Raw genomic sequence first — 18539 nt, 5'->3', positions numbered from 1 at the left:
CCTATATATGAAGGTAGTAAATATACTATAGTACAATTTTGTATAGCATCTGCAATATAACAATATTACAGAATGATTTATGGCTTTTAAAAAAGACACATTATCAGGAGGACATAAACCTATTAGCAAGACACTAAAAGGCTACCGTATGGGGAGTACCCACCAGTCAGGTTCAGGGTCCAACTCAGGCACACAGATAATAATACAAAACGAAGATAGAACTCCCTTTGTTTCTTCTTCACTTCTTTTAGAGCCTTCTGGTTGCAGTGAAGAGGGGCAAAATGGTGTTTGCCACTCTACCTCTCACCAGCCTCAATTTTTTTTTAAATCCTATTCCTACATGAATAATTCTGGTGTCTATTAGTCAGGTTTTCTTAGCAGCAGCATGAAATTGACATGATTCTTGACAGTGTCACTACTGAATAGAAATGGTGAAACTAATTAGTCTTGTGTAACTTCTTGCTGTTTGCCAAAGTTCTGGACCATGGCAAAGGCAACGAACATGCCTATTTGTAGGGGCAGGAAAATGACACTGAATTGGCTTATGTTCAATTCACATTTGAAAGAGTATCTCCACAGAAGTAAGACCAGCAACTTAGTTGATTTTGTTTTGTTTTAATGAAAGCTTAAATTCCACAGAAATAGGACTTCCCCACCTTCCCAGGCCACGGGAATGTAGGCACAAGTAGCTTTTTCAAATCTTGGATTAGTCCATGCAAATAAAAGTAATTTATGTAGGTTATAGTAATATGTATTCTATAGATACAGTAGCACCTGTAGATAGGGTGGGACAGAGGTGACAAGAAATAAAGTGCAAAACAAAGCAAATCAACTGCTCATGGTCTCTTCCCACTCCTGATATGTCCCATTTTCAGACTATGGGCTGACTTTTTTTAGTGTATGTTTTTTATGAAAACAATAGCAGTTCTGCAAAGTATGCAAACTTCAGACAATTATCGATTAAGCTCCTCAGGAAATTTTTCTCTATTATGTTTCAGAAGTGTGGTGATTGCGAAGAGGTACATCGGTTAAAAAAGCTTGTAAATGATTTACAAGAGTTGGAAGATCTCCACAAAAAGTACAAGTGCAAACTAGCGCTCTGTGATTTTGAGAAGGTAATATTGCAGGCATATTAAAAATAATCTGAGTACTGTCTATATGGTTGACACTTCATAAAAATCACTGAAACAGAATAGTTCTGTGGATTATTGAGCATAGTATTTCAAGCCAAGAACTACATAGTAATAGTCCCTGCTCTGACACCAACCTTTTGGTTTCATGTTCACTTAATGGCATATAGAGTACACTCAGCTAGCATGGGTATAAATATCAGTGTAGATGGTGAGGCTCTGCTTAAGTGAGTAGAGTACAAACATGCCAAACCTTTTTACAAGCCCAAACACTGCCTCCCACATCTACAGTGCTATTTTTAGCAGTCTAGAGTCCCGCAGCCTCCCAGGACTTTTCATTGCTGCAGGTAACGACACACCAAAGTGTGGACACAGCTCATTTTTAACTGCAGCATTTGCCACCGTCCTGCATCAGCGGGTGAGTGAACTTGATGGGGCCAGCAGTGAAAAGGAGATAGTCCCAGTAGCAAGGGAGGGAGACACTCCCCAAATGACAATAGGTAGTGCCTCCCCGTGGGAATCCCAGGCCTCGTATACACTGGGGGGGGGGGGGGGGAATTGATCTAAGATATGCAACTTCAGCTACGAAAATAGCGTAGCTGAACTCGACGTATCTTAGATCGACTTAGAATTACTTCACGTCCTCGCGGTGTGGGATCGACGGCTGCGGCTTTCGCCTCTCGCTGAGCTGGAGTTCAGCAGTCGACAGGAGAGCGATTGGGGATCGATTTATCATGTCTACACTACACGTGATAAATCAATCCCTGATGGATCGATCGCTACCTGCCGATCCGGCGGGTAGTGTAGACGTACCCTCCGGCACCCATTGGCCAGCTGGGGGAGAGAGGTGCTGATTGGCCAACATTTCCCAGAATTCAGCCCAGTTCAGGGGCTATGTGGAGCCTCTTTTGGCTCTGTGCCAGCAGCCCACTACCCACTCAAACTAGGAATAAGAACCCAGCCTGACAGATGCTGTGGGTCTAGCCGATCACCTATTTAGGGGGTCAGGAATGAGGTTTTTCCCATGTGCCAATTGGCAGAGGATCAAGGAGTATTTTGTTTTCCTCGCAGCACTTTCAAGCCACAGTGGGTTGAGTAGGAACACACTTACTACCTGTAGCTGATCACTGCTGACTCACCGGTGCAGCGCCTCCTGCTGGTCAGTCCTGGAATTAGCTTATTCAGCTCGGGAGCACCCTCCTCTGGCCAGTTTCTCCCTGCCCTTAGCTGCCACTCTGCAGTCCCTTTATCTCCACCACATATAGGCCCCACGTGCCTCCTGGACCACGGTGTCCCTTACCTTGGGGTGCTGCCCCTCACCCAGGGAACCCCACTCGCCTCAGTGACCCACTGCCAGTCCTCATCTAGCCCTTTACTCAGGGGCAAACTGCAGTCTGTAATGGCCACTCATCATTGGCTAGGGGTTGGACCTGCAGCCCCAGTACCTCCTTAAGCCTTCCTGTCAGGCCTCTGCCAGGGAGGTTGCCAGGCCTGAGCTCCCCAGCTCAGCCTGCCCCTTCCCCAGCACTGCTCTGTTGAAGGGACCCTGTGCTCCCAGGCAGCCCAGTCCTTCCCCCCAAGGCTGGAGTGAGACTGCCTGTCTCCTAGCTCACAGCCCTTTTTATACCAGCCCTACTGGGCCTGGATTGGCTGCTACCTGCCTTCATCTGATTGGCTCCTTGGGCAGCCCTTTCCCAGAGCTGGTTTTAACCCCTTTCTCCCCGGAGTGGGGTGCTTGCCCTGCTACAGGACCTACCGGGTATTGGGGTGGAGTTGTTTGTTCATCACAACTTGCATCGGGTTTCCAGTGCAGTTAAGAGAATACCGTGAACAGTTCCCAGAGGTAAAAGACTTGGGATTTTGGTACTGGGCCTTCGGATCAAGTGATAGGGTGAGACTTTGGCCTTTGTGGGCCAAGGTCAGACCTTGTGATCCTTGCAGGCCGAGGTCCTCACCCTGCTACACCCTCTGTCTCCCTTGTGGTGGGGAGGGTGATAAGACTTGGAGCTCAGACCTGGGGGTTGGCTGAGTAGAGCCTACCCTGTGTTATGGGCTATGTGGTAAGGAGCCCTGTAATCCCTGCACTGGAACCAATTAAATGCCTGGTATAAGAGAATTTGAGTGATAGGCAGGTAGCACCCCTCCATTTGTTAAATTTGTGACCCCCTGCTTAATTCCATGCATGTGTCTGTCCTTATTTTGCCACTGTGTCCATATCAAGTAGCTACATGTACCCTCCATGCTGTTGCAAGTGTAGACAAGGCCTTTGACTTCGGGTAGATCATTTAATCTTGCTGTGCCTTACTTTCCCTATACATAAGAACAGCCATACTGGGTCAGACCAAAGGTCTAGCCCAGTATCCTGTCTTCAGATAGTGGCCCATGCTAGGTACTTCAGAGGGAATGAACAGAATAGGTAATCAAGTGATCCATCCTCTGTCGTCCATTCCCAGCTTCTGGGAAACCGAGGCTAGAGATCCCATCCCTGCCCATCCCAGTGAATAGCCATTGATGGACCTATCCTCCATGAATTTCTCTAGTTCTTTTTTGAACCCCGTTATAGCCTTGGCCTTCACAACATCCTCTGGCAGAGAGTTCCACAGGAATAATAATATTAAACCACCACAAAAGGGTGTCATGAAGTATGTTTATTGCATGGAAAGGCTTTCAAGATATAAACTGCTATATAAATGTGATTAGGCATGGTCCCTTCCCCTATTAGTTTACAGTTTCTGATAGTGTCTATTGGATGACAGTACAAGCTTGTAGTGGAGGAGAAATCAAACGTTTAGCTCAACACAAGAAGGCTTTGTGGAAGAAGTCTGTAGGGGGTTTGGTTTTCTTTGGGCTGGGCAATGAATGTTAGGGTCTGAAGTTTTTCCTTTGACTTCATTGGGCATTGGATAAGGCCCTTAGAGAAATGAAGGAAGAATGCTGTTCGCTGTGCTGTTCTAACATGCTGTAGAGTTTGTGTTTCTGTAACTGTTTTTCTGCCCCCTAGGAGAATGCAAGTACAATAGTATTCCGCATGTTTGATAAAGTTTTGGCACCAGAGCTCATTCCATCCATTTTGGAGAAGTTTGTAAAGCCATACATACATGAACATAATCTACAACAGGATGAACTTCTCTTACAGTATATAAAGGTATCCATTTTCCCTCCCTTTTTAAAGGGACGTTATTTTAGGCAAGAAATCAAGGATGATTGTTTGCTATTTACTCTTACAATTTAGGACCAGCTTCTGATATCCTTACTCCAGTGTACAATCCAATTGATTTGAATGATAAAATCTGTTCCTTAGTGTTTAAATTATCGAATGCTCCTGCCATAATTCTGAATGTTTAATATTAAACTTTATTTATCAAAATACTCAGGACTTGCTAGAACGCTGTCGTACACGATCTACATCAGTGTTTGAAACTGCCTGGGAGGCAAAGGCAATAGCTGTCATTGGCTGCATATCTGATACAGATGTAAGTACATTAAATAAATGTACAAGTGGATCTTACGCTTGTTTGTTGTGTTACGAATGAAAAAATTATGTTTGTATTCAAGAATAGAATACATTGTGTGGTAGGAGTAAGGGATGGGCCAAATACTGTCCTGCATTTCAGCCAATCCTAGGAGGATTCTTTGCTTGATCTAGTGTCTTTTACCTTTCCCTTTACTTAAGGCTGTTTTGTTTCTGCTTTCCAGCTATCGTGGGTAGTTGTGCAAGTGGCCTTCGGCAAGGTGCAGAGCACCCTCAATTTTCATGATTTTGGGGTGGGAGGGGGAATCACAGTGGTGCCATTTTGGAGAGAGGCCAGTGTGGTTGTGCATTTCATTATCATTGAGCCACCAGGATTACCTCTGTCGTCACCATGGCTTTGTAGTTGTGGGTTTATCTTTTAGAAGAGTTGTTTCATTATCAGCAGTTCTTTTTTTCTCGTAAAATACTATGTTAAGGTACATATAAATTTTTGGAAGCATTGCAAGAGCAACTTCCTGAGTCTTTTAGTCATTTAATAACAATTAGACCTACCTTCAAGAACTTTATACAACCTTGTAGCACATCTTGCATGATTTAATATTTTATTTAAAGTTTTTGGAAGAAGCTCTCTAATCCCTTTTAATAAGGTTGCCAAAAGACAGAAACTTAGAAAAAAAATAAAGCATACATCTTAGAAAACTTTAAAAATATAAAACACTGCTACTAACATCAATGGAAGTTCTGCATGTGGAACTCTAACAGAATTGGGCTATAAATTATTCTGATAGTTTGAAGGCTTTCAGGGTGGATCTATGTTGTGTAAAACTTAGGGATACCCCCTTGTATAAATGGAGTTTGGGAAGGGAGAAACCTTCCATGTCTAACAGAGTCATGGGTAAACGATACTTGAAGGAATTATGTAATGTAGAGCTTTGTTTTCAGAGAAATTTGGATTTCTTTGCAGCTGATATTTGATGCAGTACTGCAGATAATGCATGGTGCTGTGGTGCCTTGGAGTGCAGCTGTGGAGCAGCTGGTGAAGCAGCATTTGGAAATGAACCATGTCAAGTAAGGGAACATCACTTAACTCCTAACACCTATCTCTTCAAAATCTTTTAAGATATTTTACTCTTTTTTTTTTGTTTTTTCTTTCAATTAGAATTCAGGGTTGAACTCTACCTTTATTTTTTTTTAAATATGCAGTTAGAAGAAGCAAAGCTATTAATAATAGTGACACATCTATTTGTAGAGTGAAGTTATTGCAGGAAAGTTTTAGACTGATGGAGATGAAGAAGCTGTTACGGGGCTATGGAATGAGAGATACTAATCTTTTAAAGGACAAACAGATGATAATGGTAAGTGACGAGATACTACTTTTATTTATATTATTTTTACTTTGCTTCTATGATATATATTCAAATAAAGATTACTATACAAGGCTTTGAGTATTTTCACAAGACTTTAGGAGCCAGATTTTGAAAAGATCTTAGCACCCAGCAGCTTCCATTGTTCTATTATTTCTTTTGAAAAGTCTGGCCACTTCCTTTAGATGTCTAAATGAGAGCCGAGCTCTATTGGAAAAAAATCAGACCACACAAAGACAATCCAGAACAAGTAAAAATAAAATTAGCAAAACAAATGTAACTTTTAGTCCTCATTCTCCTGCTTTCGGGAGACAGGAACATTTAAGAACTACTAAAATGGCTTGTTGGCTGGATTAGAAGTAAGCATTTGTAGTGTACTGTTGAGACATGTTCAGAAAGGTGCTTATTAGTTCTTTCCATTGTTAATGCTACCACAGGCTATTATCCTGTACAAAGGAACCAAACACGAATGAGAGGATTACAAAAGAAAGAAAATGTAGTCCTGCATTTTCTAATCCAAATGGGATTTTGTAACTACCTGTGGTTTGGTGCACTGTCCTTTTTCTTAATGAGATGCCTGGTAAAGAAAAACGCTATTCAATACAGATCTCTGCAAAGTATTTGAAAAGCTTCCCGCCCCCCCATCCGCCGCAATGCATCAGTGGCAATTCTCTCAAAGTTAGAGATTAGATCTTTAGCATTTCTCATGTCCCTTGGGCTCTGTCTACACTTACGGCTAGGTGTAGAATACAGACAATGAACACCACGTGGCCATGGTCACTGGAGGGCCTATGCTGAGAATGCTCAATCAGGCAGACTGCAAAGAATAGGGCAGACAACCTCAAGACTGGTGGTGTAGTTTATAATTAGGGCCCTACCAAATTCACAGTCATGAAAAATGCGTCACGGACCATGAAATCTGGGCTCCTCCTGTGAAATCTGGTCTTTTGTGTGCGTTTCCCCTATACTATAAAGATTTCCTGGAGGAGACCAGTGTTTCTAAAATTGGGGGTCCTGACCCAAAACGGAGTTGCAAGGGGGTCGCAAAGTTATTTTAGGGAGGTTGTGGTATTGCCACCCTTACTTCTGCGCTGCCTTCAGAGCTGGGCAGCTGCAGAGCAGTGGCTGTTGGCTAAGCATCCAACTCTGAAGGCAGTTCCCCACCAGCAGCAACAGCGCAGAAATAAGGATGGCAATACCGTACCATGCCACCCTTACTTCTGTGCTGCTGCCTTTAGAGCTGGGTGGCCAGAGAGTGGCAGCTGCTGACTGAGGGCCCAGCTCTGCAGGCAGCAGTGCAGAACTAAGGGTGGCAATACCATACCATGCCATCCTTACTTCTGTGCTGCTGCTGACAGTGGCTCTGCTTTCAGAGCTGGGATCCCAGCCATCATTCACCACTCTCCAGCTGCCCAGCTCTGAAGGCAATGCTGCCGCCAGCAGCAGTGCAGAAGTAAGGGTAGCAGTACCACAACCCCACTCCCCCTGATAACCTTAACACACACACACCCCTCCTTTTTGGGTCAGGACCCCTACATTTACAACACTGTGACAATTCAGATTTAAATAACTGAAATCATGAAATTTATGATTTTTAAAATCCTATGACCGTGAAATTGACCAAAATGGACCGTTAATTTGATAGGTCCCTATCTGTAATTAAATTTCACCAAGCCAGTAACTAAATAGCTTCTGTAAAGCCTTACTGGTTATCAAGAAGCCAAAATACAGTTCCCTTTAAGCATTCCAGCCTTTGGCTCCCCTCCAGACAGTCAAGTCTAATATAGTGAGGGTTACTGAAAACCTTATTCACTATATATGAAGTTCTGCCAATCCCAAGAGATCAGATACATTACCCACCAAGTCAGTGAATATTTCAGATCTTACCCAAGTACATGCTTACAGCCAATCCTTTAACTAAATCTAAGATTTATTAATAAAAAGTGTTGCTATGGTTAAAGATCTTTATATATGCAGATATATATGAATACAGTTCTTAGGTCAGTTTCATAGCAGAGATGGTGAGGTTGGTGATTTGTAAAAATTCTTCTAGAATCAATTTAAAAGATTATAGTCCAATAGGCTATCCATGTGCAGAGTTTGTTGAAATTCTTCCATGAGAAATTGCAGGGATAATACAGAGTAGACCTGGAGACCTCAGTCTTGTGACTTAGACTTTCTCTGACAAAGTTGAAGCAGATCTGAGATAAAACAGGATCAGGTATGACTTCCTTTACAGTGGAATCAAGCTGTGGTCACAGCAGGGCTTCCTTGACTGAAGAATAGGTAATGTATGTAGTTGCTTTGAAGCTAATCCCTATTTCCTAGGTTTACACCGGAAACTAGTTGCATTTATTAGCATAAGGCAATTAACCATCAGGCAGTTCGCAGGTAGTCTACTACAAATTTCAAAGACAAATGAAGACAATAATATTATTACACCACACGTTCTATCTAAATATTAATATCCCCTTTTGATTGCTGAATCAATAGAATATAGTCATGAAACATTATTGACAGGAACAGAAGTTTAGCATCTACAGGCTAATTAGATCACATCGTTAAACTTATAACAACATATAGGTAAACACAGACAAATACAATTAGTATCTATTCTTAATTCTCTAACAATTCAGGCCTACATTTCAAGGACTGTAGTCTATTTCAGTGCTTCTCAAAGCTGGTCCGCCGCTTGTTCAGAGAAAGCCCCTGGCGGTCCGGGCTGGTTTGTTTACCTGCCACGTCCGCAGGTTCGGCCGATCGCGGCTCCCACTGGCCGTGGTTCGCCGTCCCAGGCCAATGGGGGCTGCGGGAAGTTGCGCAGGCCAAGGGATGTACTGGCCGCCCTTCCCACAGCCCGCGTTGGCCTGGGATGACAAACCGCAGCCAGCGGGAGCCGCGATCGGCCGAACCTGTGGACGCGACAGATAAACATACCGGCCCGGACCGCCAGGGGCTTTCCCTGAGCAAGCGGCGGCCCGACTTTGAGAAGCACTGGTCTATTTAACATGGCTTTGCTAACTATCTACAAGGAATGGCCCTGTTTACCATTTCAGTACTCTTCTAATATGTCCTTAAAGGTTATTTTTGGGACATGCAGCCTTCTGGTTGTTTTAACCCTTGCTGGCTCAGCATCACAGCCCAGCTAACACAGGTATAAATAGCAGTGTAGTCGGTGAGGCACTGCTCAGGCAAGTAAAATCCAGATGCACTAGATCTTTACGGTATGTATCCTGCATGGCTCTTTACATGCCCATGGAGTGCTTCCCACATTTACATTGCTATTTTTAGCAGCATAGTGTACTGCTGCCTCCCTGCTGCCAGAGCTTTTCCCTGCTGTAATGAAAGGCTCCAGCATTGTGGAAAAGCTCAGGCAGGGAGGAAAGGCTCTAAGTTCTGCTTCTAACGTTTCCAGCAAGATTTAGTATCTATGTCTGTTTTCTTGTTTCAGAGACTAGTGAAATACGTTCTCAAACAAGATACCCCTACTTCTTTGGAAGATGCTTTGAAAATTGTAGCAGCATATATGTTGCCAAGCGTGGAAGTCTATATTTTGAGGATGGTGGATCTGATTGATCGAGATAGGGTATGAAAGTTTTCGTAGTCATTTGATATCTACATTAAAAAATACTTGGGGCCTATTTTTCAGAACTGCACAGTTACTGCAGTTTGACAAACATCTGTGTATGCAATTCGTGCAATCATACTAACAACACTGGTTGTAGCCAATATTATAGTATTGAAAATCAATATATATGTAAGTTAAATTTATTGTGGTTTTCCATGAACTAATGCATAGTCACTGAAAGTATGTGTACAATACAGAAACTACCCTATTTTGATATAAAGTGAAAAACATGGTAAATCCTCCTTCATTCACTGCCAAAAAGAATGAAAAAAGTGGATGCTAAAATAAAATATGCTAGAAATCTTCTAATAAGCTTTTCTGCAGTTGCTGTTGAGTGTGGTTGACTTTCTCCAAGCCAGCAAGAAAAGAGTCCATTTCTGGTTTGGCAGCATTGCCATATTTGACACAGGTTGTCAAAACGTGTCAGTTTCCATGTTGTAAAGAGGGCCTAAGAGTTGGAGTATGTCACAAACCATTTTTTGTGGGAAGGGCTATTGAGCAACTCTTTACTGGCACAAACACCCTCCTTCTGCATCCCTATGACTAGCAGGTGTTTTCCTCTTCTGCAGAGCTTTCTGACTGTACAATTGAGGTCACAGGTCACCAAAGCACTTAAGCACATTCTTAAGTCCTACTGATGTTAGTGGGACTCAGGAATGTGCTGAACCTTCAGCATGCGTAAACGGGGAATTAAATGATTTAGCACCGCTGTATTATGAGAGGAGTCTGTTTAGTCATTAAATTGCTGGTCACCTTTATCTATGATTTAAGGCTACGATTTTGTTATGGTTATTTTTAGTAAAAGTCACGGACAGGTCATGGGCAATAAACAAAAATTCATGGAAGCCGTGACCTGTCTGTGTGACTTTTGCTGCTGCAGCTCCATGGTTTCCCCCGCCACCATGGTGACTGGGAGTTGTGAGGTTCCCCTTCTGCCCATGGCAGCTGGAAGCTGCAGGGTGACCATATTTCCCAAAGAGAAAACAGGACACCCCCAGCCACTCGCCGGAGGTGTTCCTTTCCCCCCTCTGCACAAGGCTGTCACCAGTCGCTGGAACCCTGAGGAGGGCCCGCTCAGGAGTCTGTCACCTATCACTGGAACCTTTCAGGGGGCCGCCTGTCACTGCTGTCACTAGAACCCTGCCAGGGCCCCGCTGGCTGCCAACCCAAGTCCCACAGCCCCTGGGGCTGACCAAAGAATGTCAGGGAGGTCTCTGGACGTCATGGATGGATTCTGTGACATAAAGGTAGCCTTATCTATGATTATTCTTGCATATCAGGATCTGGGTCTAGGATATTCCTCCCTGTAATGGACCTGCAGTGTGGTAGGCTCCTCTAACTGAGGAAAGGAACTAGACAGGCCCCCTCCAAAGTACAATTTCCCACCCTAAAAATCTGAGAGTCATTTTTTTCAACACTAACCAACTTCTGCTATTCCACTCTCTTACCAGCATGTGGTAATAAAAGTAGTCATACTTGCATAGTCCTGCTTACAAATGCTATCTAATCAATTGTTTTGCAAGAACTCTTAAAGAAATAGCTTTTTTCTTTACCTATTGTAATTATCAACAAATAAACTTGTAGTTTAGCTGCCCTCAGATCTCTGAATCAAAGGATCTACACATGCTAAAAACTATTTTGGGATATTAGAGAGTTTGTATGTTATGGCAAACTGTGTGCTCTATAAAAGGGGAGAGTTAATAGACTCCCCAAGTTGTAAATTTAATTTAAAAAGTCTCATCTGGTGGGGCGCCATTATAATGTCAGACAGTAAAGAGATAATGATAAGATAACTGACAAGAAAATTAAAGTTCTTTCAACAACAAATACTCACTCTTGTCAAACTATTTTTGACTTCTGCCTTATAACTTTGTTTTCAGGGAGAGGAATCTCTAAATTTATTAAAATCTCTGCCTATTGCTGAAGCTGAGAAAGTTGCAGAGAGATTGTCTATATGGGCAAGATTGGTATTGCAGAAAGAAGCAGATAATTCTGAAGAGGTACTAACTAATTTCACTTCATAAGATACATGTACATTGATCATTCTAAATGCTGCTTTCAACACGCGTAAAAAAAGGGGGTGATTAATGGAGAACTGGTAAAAGCTAATGTACCTTTCAGAGATATAAAGGTGCATATCTCTTGCTTTCTGTATCCATTCATCCATTTGTAAAAAAGCAAATCATGTAAGGTAAAATCACTGTGTCAGAAATGTTCCCTGTATTTTTGAGGCACATTTTCATCTTGGTACAGAGACTTGCATATTTGACTCCCATGAGTATTAATTAAATTACAGATGTAAATCCTAATGCATTACAACTAATTTTACCCCGTTGTAAATTCAGGATTTAACAAACAAATATAGCTCAAATAATTTTAAAATAAATGTGGTCTAAGATCTAAAAAAAAGTTTGTAAATGGGATAGCATTGACATGTGCCAAAATTACATAAAGTTCTTCTTTGAGGAGTGTCCTTGTGGGTGCTCCACTTTAGGTGTCTCGGTGCCCTGCGCTTCTAGTCGGAGACTTGTGGTAGCAGTGCCCTGGTTGGCCACGCATGCGCGGCAGCTGTCTCACGCTGCTCTGAGTGGTTACTCCGCACGGGCAACCAACTGTAACCCAGTTCCTTCTCTACCACCTTTGGTTTTGGTCGGAACGATAGCAGCGCCCTTAACAGCTCTCATATTCCTCTAATTTCTTCCCCTTCCTTAGTTATTTCCCTCGTTATTGATTTCTCCTTTCATTTTTGTTCTGTTTTACCATTTAGAAAAAAGGAAAAAAATTTTCCCACCTCAGGTGCGTAGTCGCCGAAGAGGCATTGGCCTGGCTGTCCAGGTTTCAAACGCTGTCTGACATGCAGACTTTCAGTACCAGTGGCAGACAGCCATGCACAGCGTGTCTGTTGCCTGGGGGAGACGCGCATTTACCAAAAGTGTCCCCACTGCAAGAAACTCGCAGTGAGGACAAGAAAGGCTAGGGGCCTCCAACTAAAACTTTTAATGATGGAGAGATCCTTCTGACCTGCCTCCGACCCCAAGTCCAGGACACCTCCTCGCCAGTCCTTACCTGCAGCTGCCTCAGTTATGGGGTCCTCTTCAAAAATGGCTGCTAAGGACCCTGGTCCTAAAAAAGCCACAAAAAAGTGGTCTCATGCTTCTCCACACCGTGATTCGCCTCCTAAAAGGCGATGTCCGCCCGCAAAAACTGCCCCGGTACCGAGAGCGCCGGACCGCGAGGCACCAGGGCCGTCCGGTACCGAGACGTCCCAACGAGCAAAAGACCCGGTGCGGTCTAGCTCTCATAGGAGAAAAACTAAGCCTCATAGCTTGGCTCTGAGGGAACCGAACAAACCTCAGGCACAGAGCAGCGCTATGGCCCACATCCTAAATTCATACCCAAGGTTGCCTCCCTCTTCCATCTCAACAAACCCATTTACTTACCTATATTCTTTCCCAAGCTGCACATCGATAATCTGAGCTGTGTACCTAAGACTATTTACCCACCAAAGGCCAAATGAAATATTAACTTTTTTTTTTTTTTTTTTTTTTTTTTTTAGCACAAAACACAAATGTGTATAACAAAGACACTTGTGGAGGTTCTTAAATTCCTGCTTAGCATTCAGAAAGGTAAGTTGTAACTTACCCCTTTATGTATTGTTCCAGTAGGTAGCTCAGTAAGTAACTATTTTTCCTATTTTACAGAAAATCCTTTGAAGGAAGATGAATGTAAAGCAAACTTAAAAATGTTTGAAACACTTGCTAGCTTGCAGGTAAGTATTTTATAGTTACAAGAAATTAAAATAGGTTTGAAATTACCTGAGTAATGTTATTAAATGATGCATTTTTAAAAATGAATCCTATTAAAATGTAATTTTAACTACAATTTTACTATGTTCAGTGTGTGTAATAGTAGCTTACAAATAAATTAAAAATGTTCAAATGGCTATGGATGACGAAGATTGATCAACAGATTTTGTCATTTAAAACATTATTTCCATGCTAGCATTTTAGGGAATATAAAGCAGAGTGGATAAAAATAAATATATATATTTTTAAAAAATGAATAAATTAACCCTGATTTTATTTACATTAAAGGTTAAAAAAAAGAGGAAAATATATTTAAACAGGTTTATTTTTAATTTGAAATTATGACAACTTATGTTAAGGCCTAAACTTAGTATAATTTAAATAAATAAAACTAATGTGCTGCATCAGTGAGCCCTTTTCAAATTTTTATGAGTTAAAGGGGTCTGCTTATTTCATTATATACAGAATCGGGGAAAATATCCGCTCAAATTTTATTAAACGTCACAAATGTCATGTACTATATTCAGTAACTATTATTATTTTCAGTGTTTACAATGATGTTGGTATTTACATTTTTTTCAAATGTGAATACTTCCAGTTTCTGTTGTGCAGAAATGATTTTGCCTTAATTACTTTTCGTTGCAGTTTAGCTAGCAGGTGCAGAGAGAACACTTTTTTTTTTAAATTTAATTCCAGTTTCCATCTAAATGCAGCTTGACCGAAGTTGTGTAATAAAAAATTAACATATAGTAAATAAGAAATGTGACTCCCATTTCTAACATAATAAAAAATGTAAAAATTAAGAATTTGAATAAATGTATGTTGTGCTTTATAACTGCTTAAATAAATATGTATAGATATAGTGTATCCTCCTGGTTAGCAAAAAGCAAAATGTGAAACGTAGTGTAAAAACTATATTTAGTTGCAAATCAATGAGAATGAACCTTTCTTTGGGAAAATAACTAAAAAGCACAAGAAAACAAAATCAAAATGGATTTAAATCAAGGCTTCCTGTTTGCTGATTTAAATCAGTCCATCCTGGTATAAAGTTCCCAGGCCATATGTTGTTGGTGGCTGAAAAAAATTCATACCACTTAATCTTGAGTTAGGGCATATCTACACAGTGCAGCAAGACGCATGCTAGGGATGTGATTCTTACTAGACAGGAAGTGTGGTCTAATGGACAGAGCACATTAATGGTACAATTTTACATGGTCCTACATTAAAGAACATCAGGGAACTTTTATTGTGCACCAGCAGGGTCGCAGGGTCTTCATGGACCTATTCATGCACAACGCATTAACGTGCCTTAGAAATCACACCTCCATAATGCGCATTGCCATGTTGTGTTGACAAGCCCTTAGTGGTGTTGATGTTCACCGTTACTTTTGTGGCATGCTCCAAGCTAGTCACTGCCTTGTTAGCACTGACTTGCCCAAAGCCATGCAGTGAGTCATTTGCAGAGCTGGGATGCTTTTATATTTTTATGGGTTTAATTGTTTGTTTTATTATAATAGGTGTATATTAAAGTAGTTTGGCTGTAACGCAAGGGACCTACAGGCCATATCCTGCATGTTGAGCTAAGGCAAAGTTAGCATACATAGGTTTGGGACTAGGTAAATAGTAAAAAGTTAAGCATAAGGTTCATATATGGCTGTAACCTTTAACTTAAATAGATATGCAGGTTGGCATAGGGGGCTTTTCGAAGTTCATGTCCTCTGTAAATCACAGCTACACCACAAGGTACACAAAACAGGTACACCACAAGGAAAGAACCAAAATAACCGGAAAAACAAAAATAACAAATGTAAAAATAATTCAATGTTATTAATATGTATGTACATGTTATTACGTACAAACATACCTGCCTATAAAATAAGTGTACCCCAACATTTCGGTGGGTAAGAAAACTAAGTTTGGACATGGAAGAAGGGCTCAAGCACCCACGCCCTATAAGAGGGGTGATCCACCATGCCAAGGAGGCATCTAAGCGTCTAAGCTGCTGCTGCTTCTAAGTTTTTTGTTTTTCTGAGCTTCAGAGCTTGTTTACTAAGTTTTTTCTAAGCTCCAAGCTTCTTCGTTCTTAGCTTATTAGTCTGTTAGTTTTAATTTTAAGTTTTAAGTCAGTCAGTTAGTTAAGTCAAATTCTAAGTTAGCTTCAATAGCTTTTGCTCTTTAGCTTCTTCTAAGCTCTGTATCTCCCACTCAAAAAATGTGAAACCTGAGGCAAGGCTGGTCCTTTGACTCTTATCACCAGGTCATGAAGAAAGGGTGTAAGTATATTAATCAAAAGCTTTATAGTATATCATATGTATTTTTAGAATAATAGTACTGCATTTGTAACTCTAATTATTTTACCATTTAATTACTATTTAATTATAATTCCGTTTATCCCAATAAAATCTTTAAGAAATATTGGTCCCAGTGTGAGCGTCCTGTCATACCCCTGAGGGTCTTTTGCATACTCTGTGTAGCTTGATTCTGGGACAAGAACTTTATTATCTTCTGATTAGATTAATTGGCGAGCCTATAACCCAGACTGTCCAAATTAAGAATATTAACCTCCTAAATCAGGCAACACTAGTAATATATTTAAACTATCAAGAAACAATATCGTCTTGCCAGTTCTCACTTCACTGATCCAAAAATCTGATAATCTTGCCAAAAATCCTAATAATTCCACCCACTTCTCAGCAAAGATGTTCTAATAGTGCGGTAATGTTGCATATTACCAAGAATTGATTACCTTTTGCATAGTAGACTGCAATATATTTGATCTATTAGGAAGTATTACATAGTTAAAACACTTTTTGATGCAATCTCTTTTATTTTGTTTTGGTTTCATACTAATTAGCTATATTCTTTAATCTACAGTGGGTTTTCTAGTGAAAACAATGTGAACTAGTAAACTCTATTTTGTGATCAAATTCATCTGTGAATGAGGGAACCAGAGTAAAAACTTAAAGAAAACAAATTTCTAAAGTAAGTCACATGAATAAGAAGGTTCTGTTCTATTTGACTTTTTGTTGCAGGAGGATTTTGATATCTTTATTTCAGTCAAGGATTATGGGAATCCTTTGTTGATGTCTCAGCTCCTTGAAGAGCACATAAAAGCCTATGAAAGTATCCGATCCATGGCAAAATCTAGAAAAGTGCAAGCAACAAATTCCAAAGATGATAGTAAAACAAAGAACCGTTCCACTGAATCAAGACTTTACAAACTAGCTTTGCTTCTGCAAACAACAGAGCAAGAGTTGGGGGCAAAGCTGGCACTGAGGTCATTAGATGCTGGAAAAATTGAAGAGGCACTAAAGATATGCAGGTAAAATTCTAGAAGAGTTTAGGACTGGTTAGTATTAAAGTAAGAAGTAGGCAGTAAACTATTTCTGGTACTCTGCAATAGCTGGTAGCTCTAATGCAAAGGCAAGATTGACTAGAGGGAAGAGGAGCCACACAGCCGATCCACTTAAGCAATATACTGTGTTGCATAGAAGGCTGCAAGAGTAGGTTCACCTTGGATTGTTTGTCTCCCAGTGTGTTTTTCCATAACTTGGTTATTAATGCCATCCTCTTTACTAAGGCTAGGTCTACACTAAAAAGTTAAGCGATGTACCGACATAGTTAAGTTGACCTAACCCCCAGCATAGACAATGCTAGGTCAACAGAAGAATTCTTCCATCAACCTAGCTACCACCTCTCTGGGAAGTGAATTAACTACAGCAACAGGAGAACTCCTTTCCTCGCTGTAGAGAGTATCTACACAAGCCCTGCAGCAGGGCAGCTGCAGCATTTCTGGTGAAGATAGCCTAAGTGAAGGATCTCAGTAACACAGATGAGCGAGAGTGTGTATTTTAATTCTAGCAATTGAATACTGTTGTACTGGATGAAGAATCATTCAAGTCGACAATATTAGCCAGCCACTATATATAGCTGAGCTTCTTGAGTCCCAGGAATACATGAAAACCATCCAAACCCTAAGCTATCCTGCCTTCGGTAGCTGGAACTCTTTGTTCAGCATACCTGTTAAGTTAGGGCCCTCAGTTACTTTTCAGTTATCTTCCTGAAAGTGGCACAAAATGGAAGTTAAACTAAAATAATTTATAACTAATTTCACAACAGACAGTAATTGTATACAAGGTAAGCACTAGTTGTCCTTTTTCTTGCCTATCAGTTTATTCAGTTTTCAGGCCCAGCAACATCACCTATTGGTGAGCTAATTTACTTAAATGTTGTTGGATTAATATATATTCCTCAAAAGAAAGACAAGTTGATTTTTATCTTAAATAAAAATCTAGCATAAATGCCCCCCCCCTTTTTTTTTTTCCTTTTCATTTAGAGATTTATATGAACATCACTGTAATGAACAAACAGGGAAGTTGCTGTTTTTAGCTTGTCAAAAGCTTTGTCATATGTTGGGAGCTGATGTTCCAATGATCACACCTAAAGAACTGAACTTTCCAGCAGTGATAAATGAGATGGCATGCCAAGCAGCTACAATATGCAGTCCAGGTAATCCAGAATCATAGTTTCTTATTTGTGTTCATGTTGGAAAGTAGATTTTCAGACAAATCACTTTTCTATGAAATATGAAAACAAAAAGTGAATTTCTATGCATGCATACCTCTGTAAAAATGGGTGACACCAAATGGTGATTTTCTTTATAATAGAGAATATATGACTTACATAAAAGAATGACAATAACTTTAATTTCTCACAGATCTGTTATTAGATTCTCTGGAGCTATGTAAATATACATTGGCTGCTAAGGAAATTTACGGGCAATGCCAAATAGAAAACTACGGATTTATAGCAAAGGTAACATCTTCAAATTTGAACAATTTGATGCTTTAATTTTTTCTTTTATGGTGGTTTATTAAATATTCACTGTTTGTGCATCTTTGTCAACTTGCCGAGGAATACTTAATGATAGGTGCTAATTAGCTACTGCCATCCAGACCAAAATGATATTATCAACTCATCTGCCTCATGTCTCCTATATCTCAGAACAAAAGCTATCGTATCTTATATTATGTATCTTGTGTTCCCAAAACATCTGTTGGTGTACCATTATTAATACTCTTAATGTAATGTCTATTAATTTCCGTTGCCAAGACTGCTTGAAATCATAGAACACTAATT

The 18539-nt window shown here is 40.6% G+C and overlaps 1 protein-coding gene across 2 annotated transcripts in view; it reads left to right on the top strand.

Annotated features, from left to right (window-relative positions):
- The window catches only part of KNTC1 (kinetochore associated 1), a 73693-nt gene that overhangs the window by 23570 nt on the left and 31584 nt on the right, over positions 1-18539 (top strand). For both annotated transcript variants that reach the window (XM_034790725.1, XM_034790724.1), the window contains exons 25-36: positions 999-1115; positions 4132-4275; positions 4505-4603; positions 5567-5670; positions 5852-5957; positions 9418-9552; positions 11475-11594; positions 13151-13220; positions 13296-13363; positions 16433-16722; positions 17737-17909; positions 18118-18215. In XM_034790725.1, the coding sequence (XP_034646616.1) occupies positions 999-1115; positions 4132-4275; positions 4505-4603; positions 5567-5670; positions 5852-5957; positions 9418-9552; positions 11475-11594; positions 13151-13220; positions 13296-13363; positions 16433-16722; positions 17737-17909; positions 18118-18215 (1524 nt within the window). The remainder of the gene's footprint in view (positions 1-998; positions 1116-4131; positions 4276-4504; positions 4604-5566; positions 5671-5851; positions 5958-9417; positions 9553-11474; positions 11595-13150; positions 13221-13295; positions 13364-16432; positions 16723-17736; positions 17910-18117; positions 18216-18539) is intronic.

This window comes from Trachemys scripta, chromosome 15 (genome assembly GCF_013100865.1).
Source record: "Trachemys scripta elegans isolate TJP31775 chromosome 15, CAS_Tse_1.0, whole genome shotgun sequence".
NCBI lineage: Eukaryota > Metazoa > Chordata > Testudines > Emydidae > Trachemys > Trachemys scripta.
The sequence above is the reverse complement of the archived record's forward strand: the minus strand, read 5'-3'. Positions and strand labels throughout refer to the sequence as shown.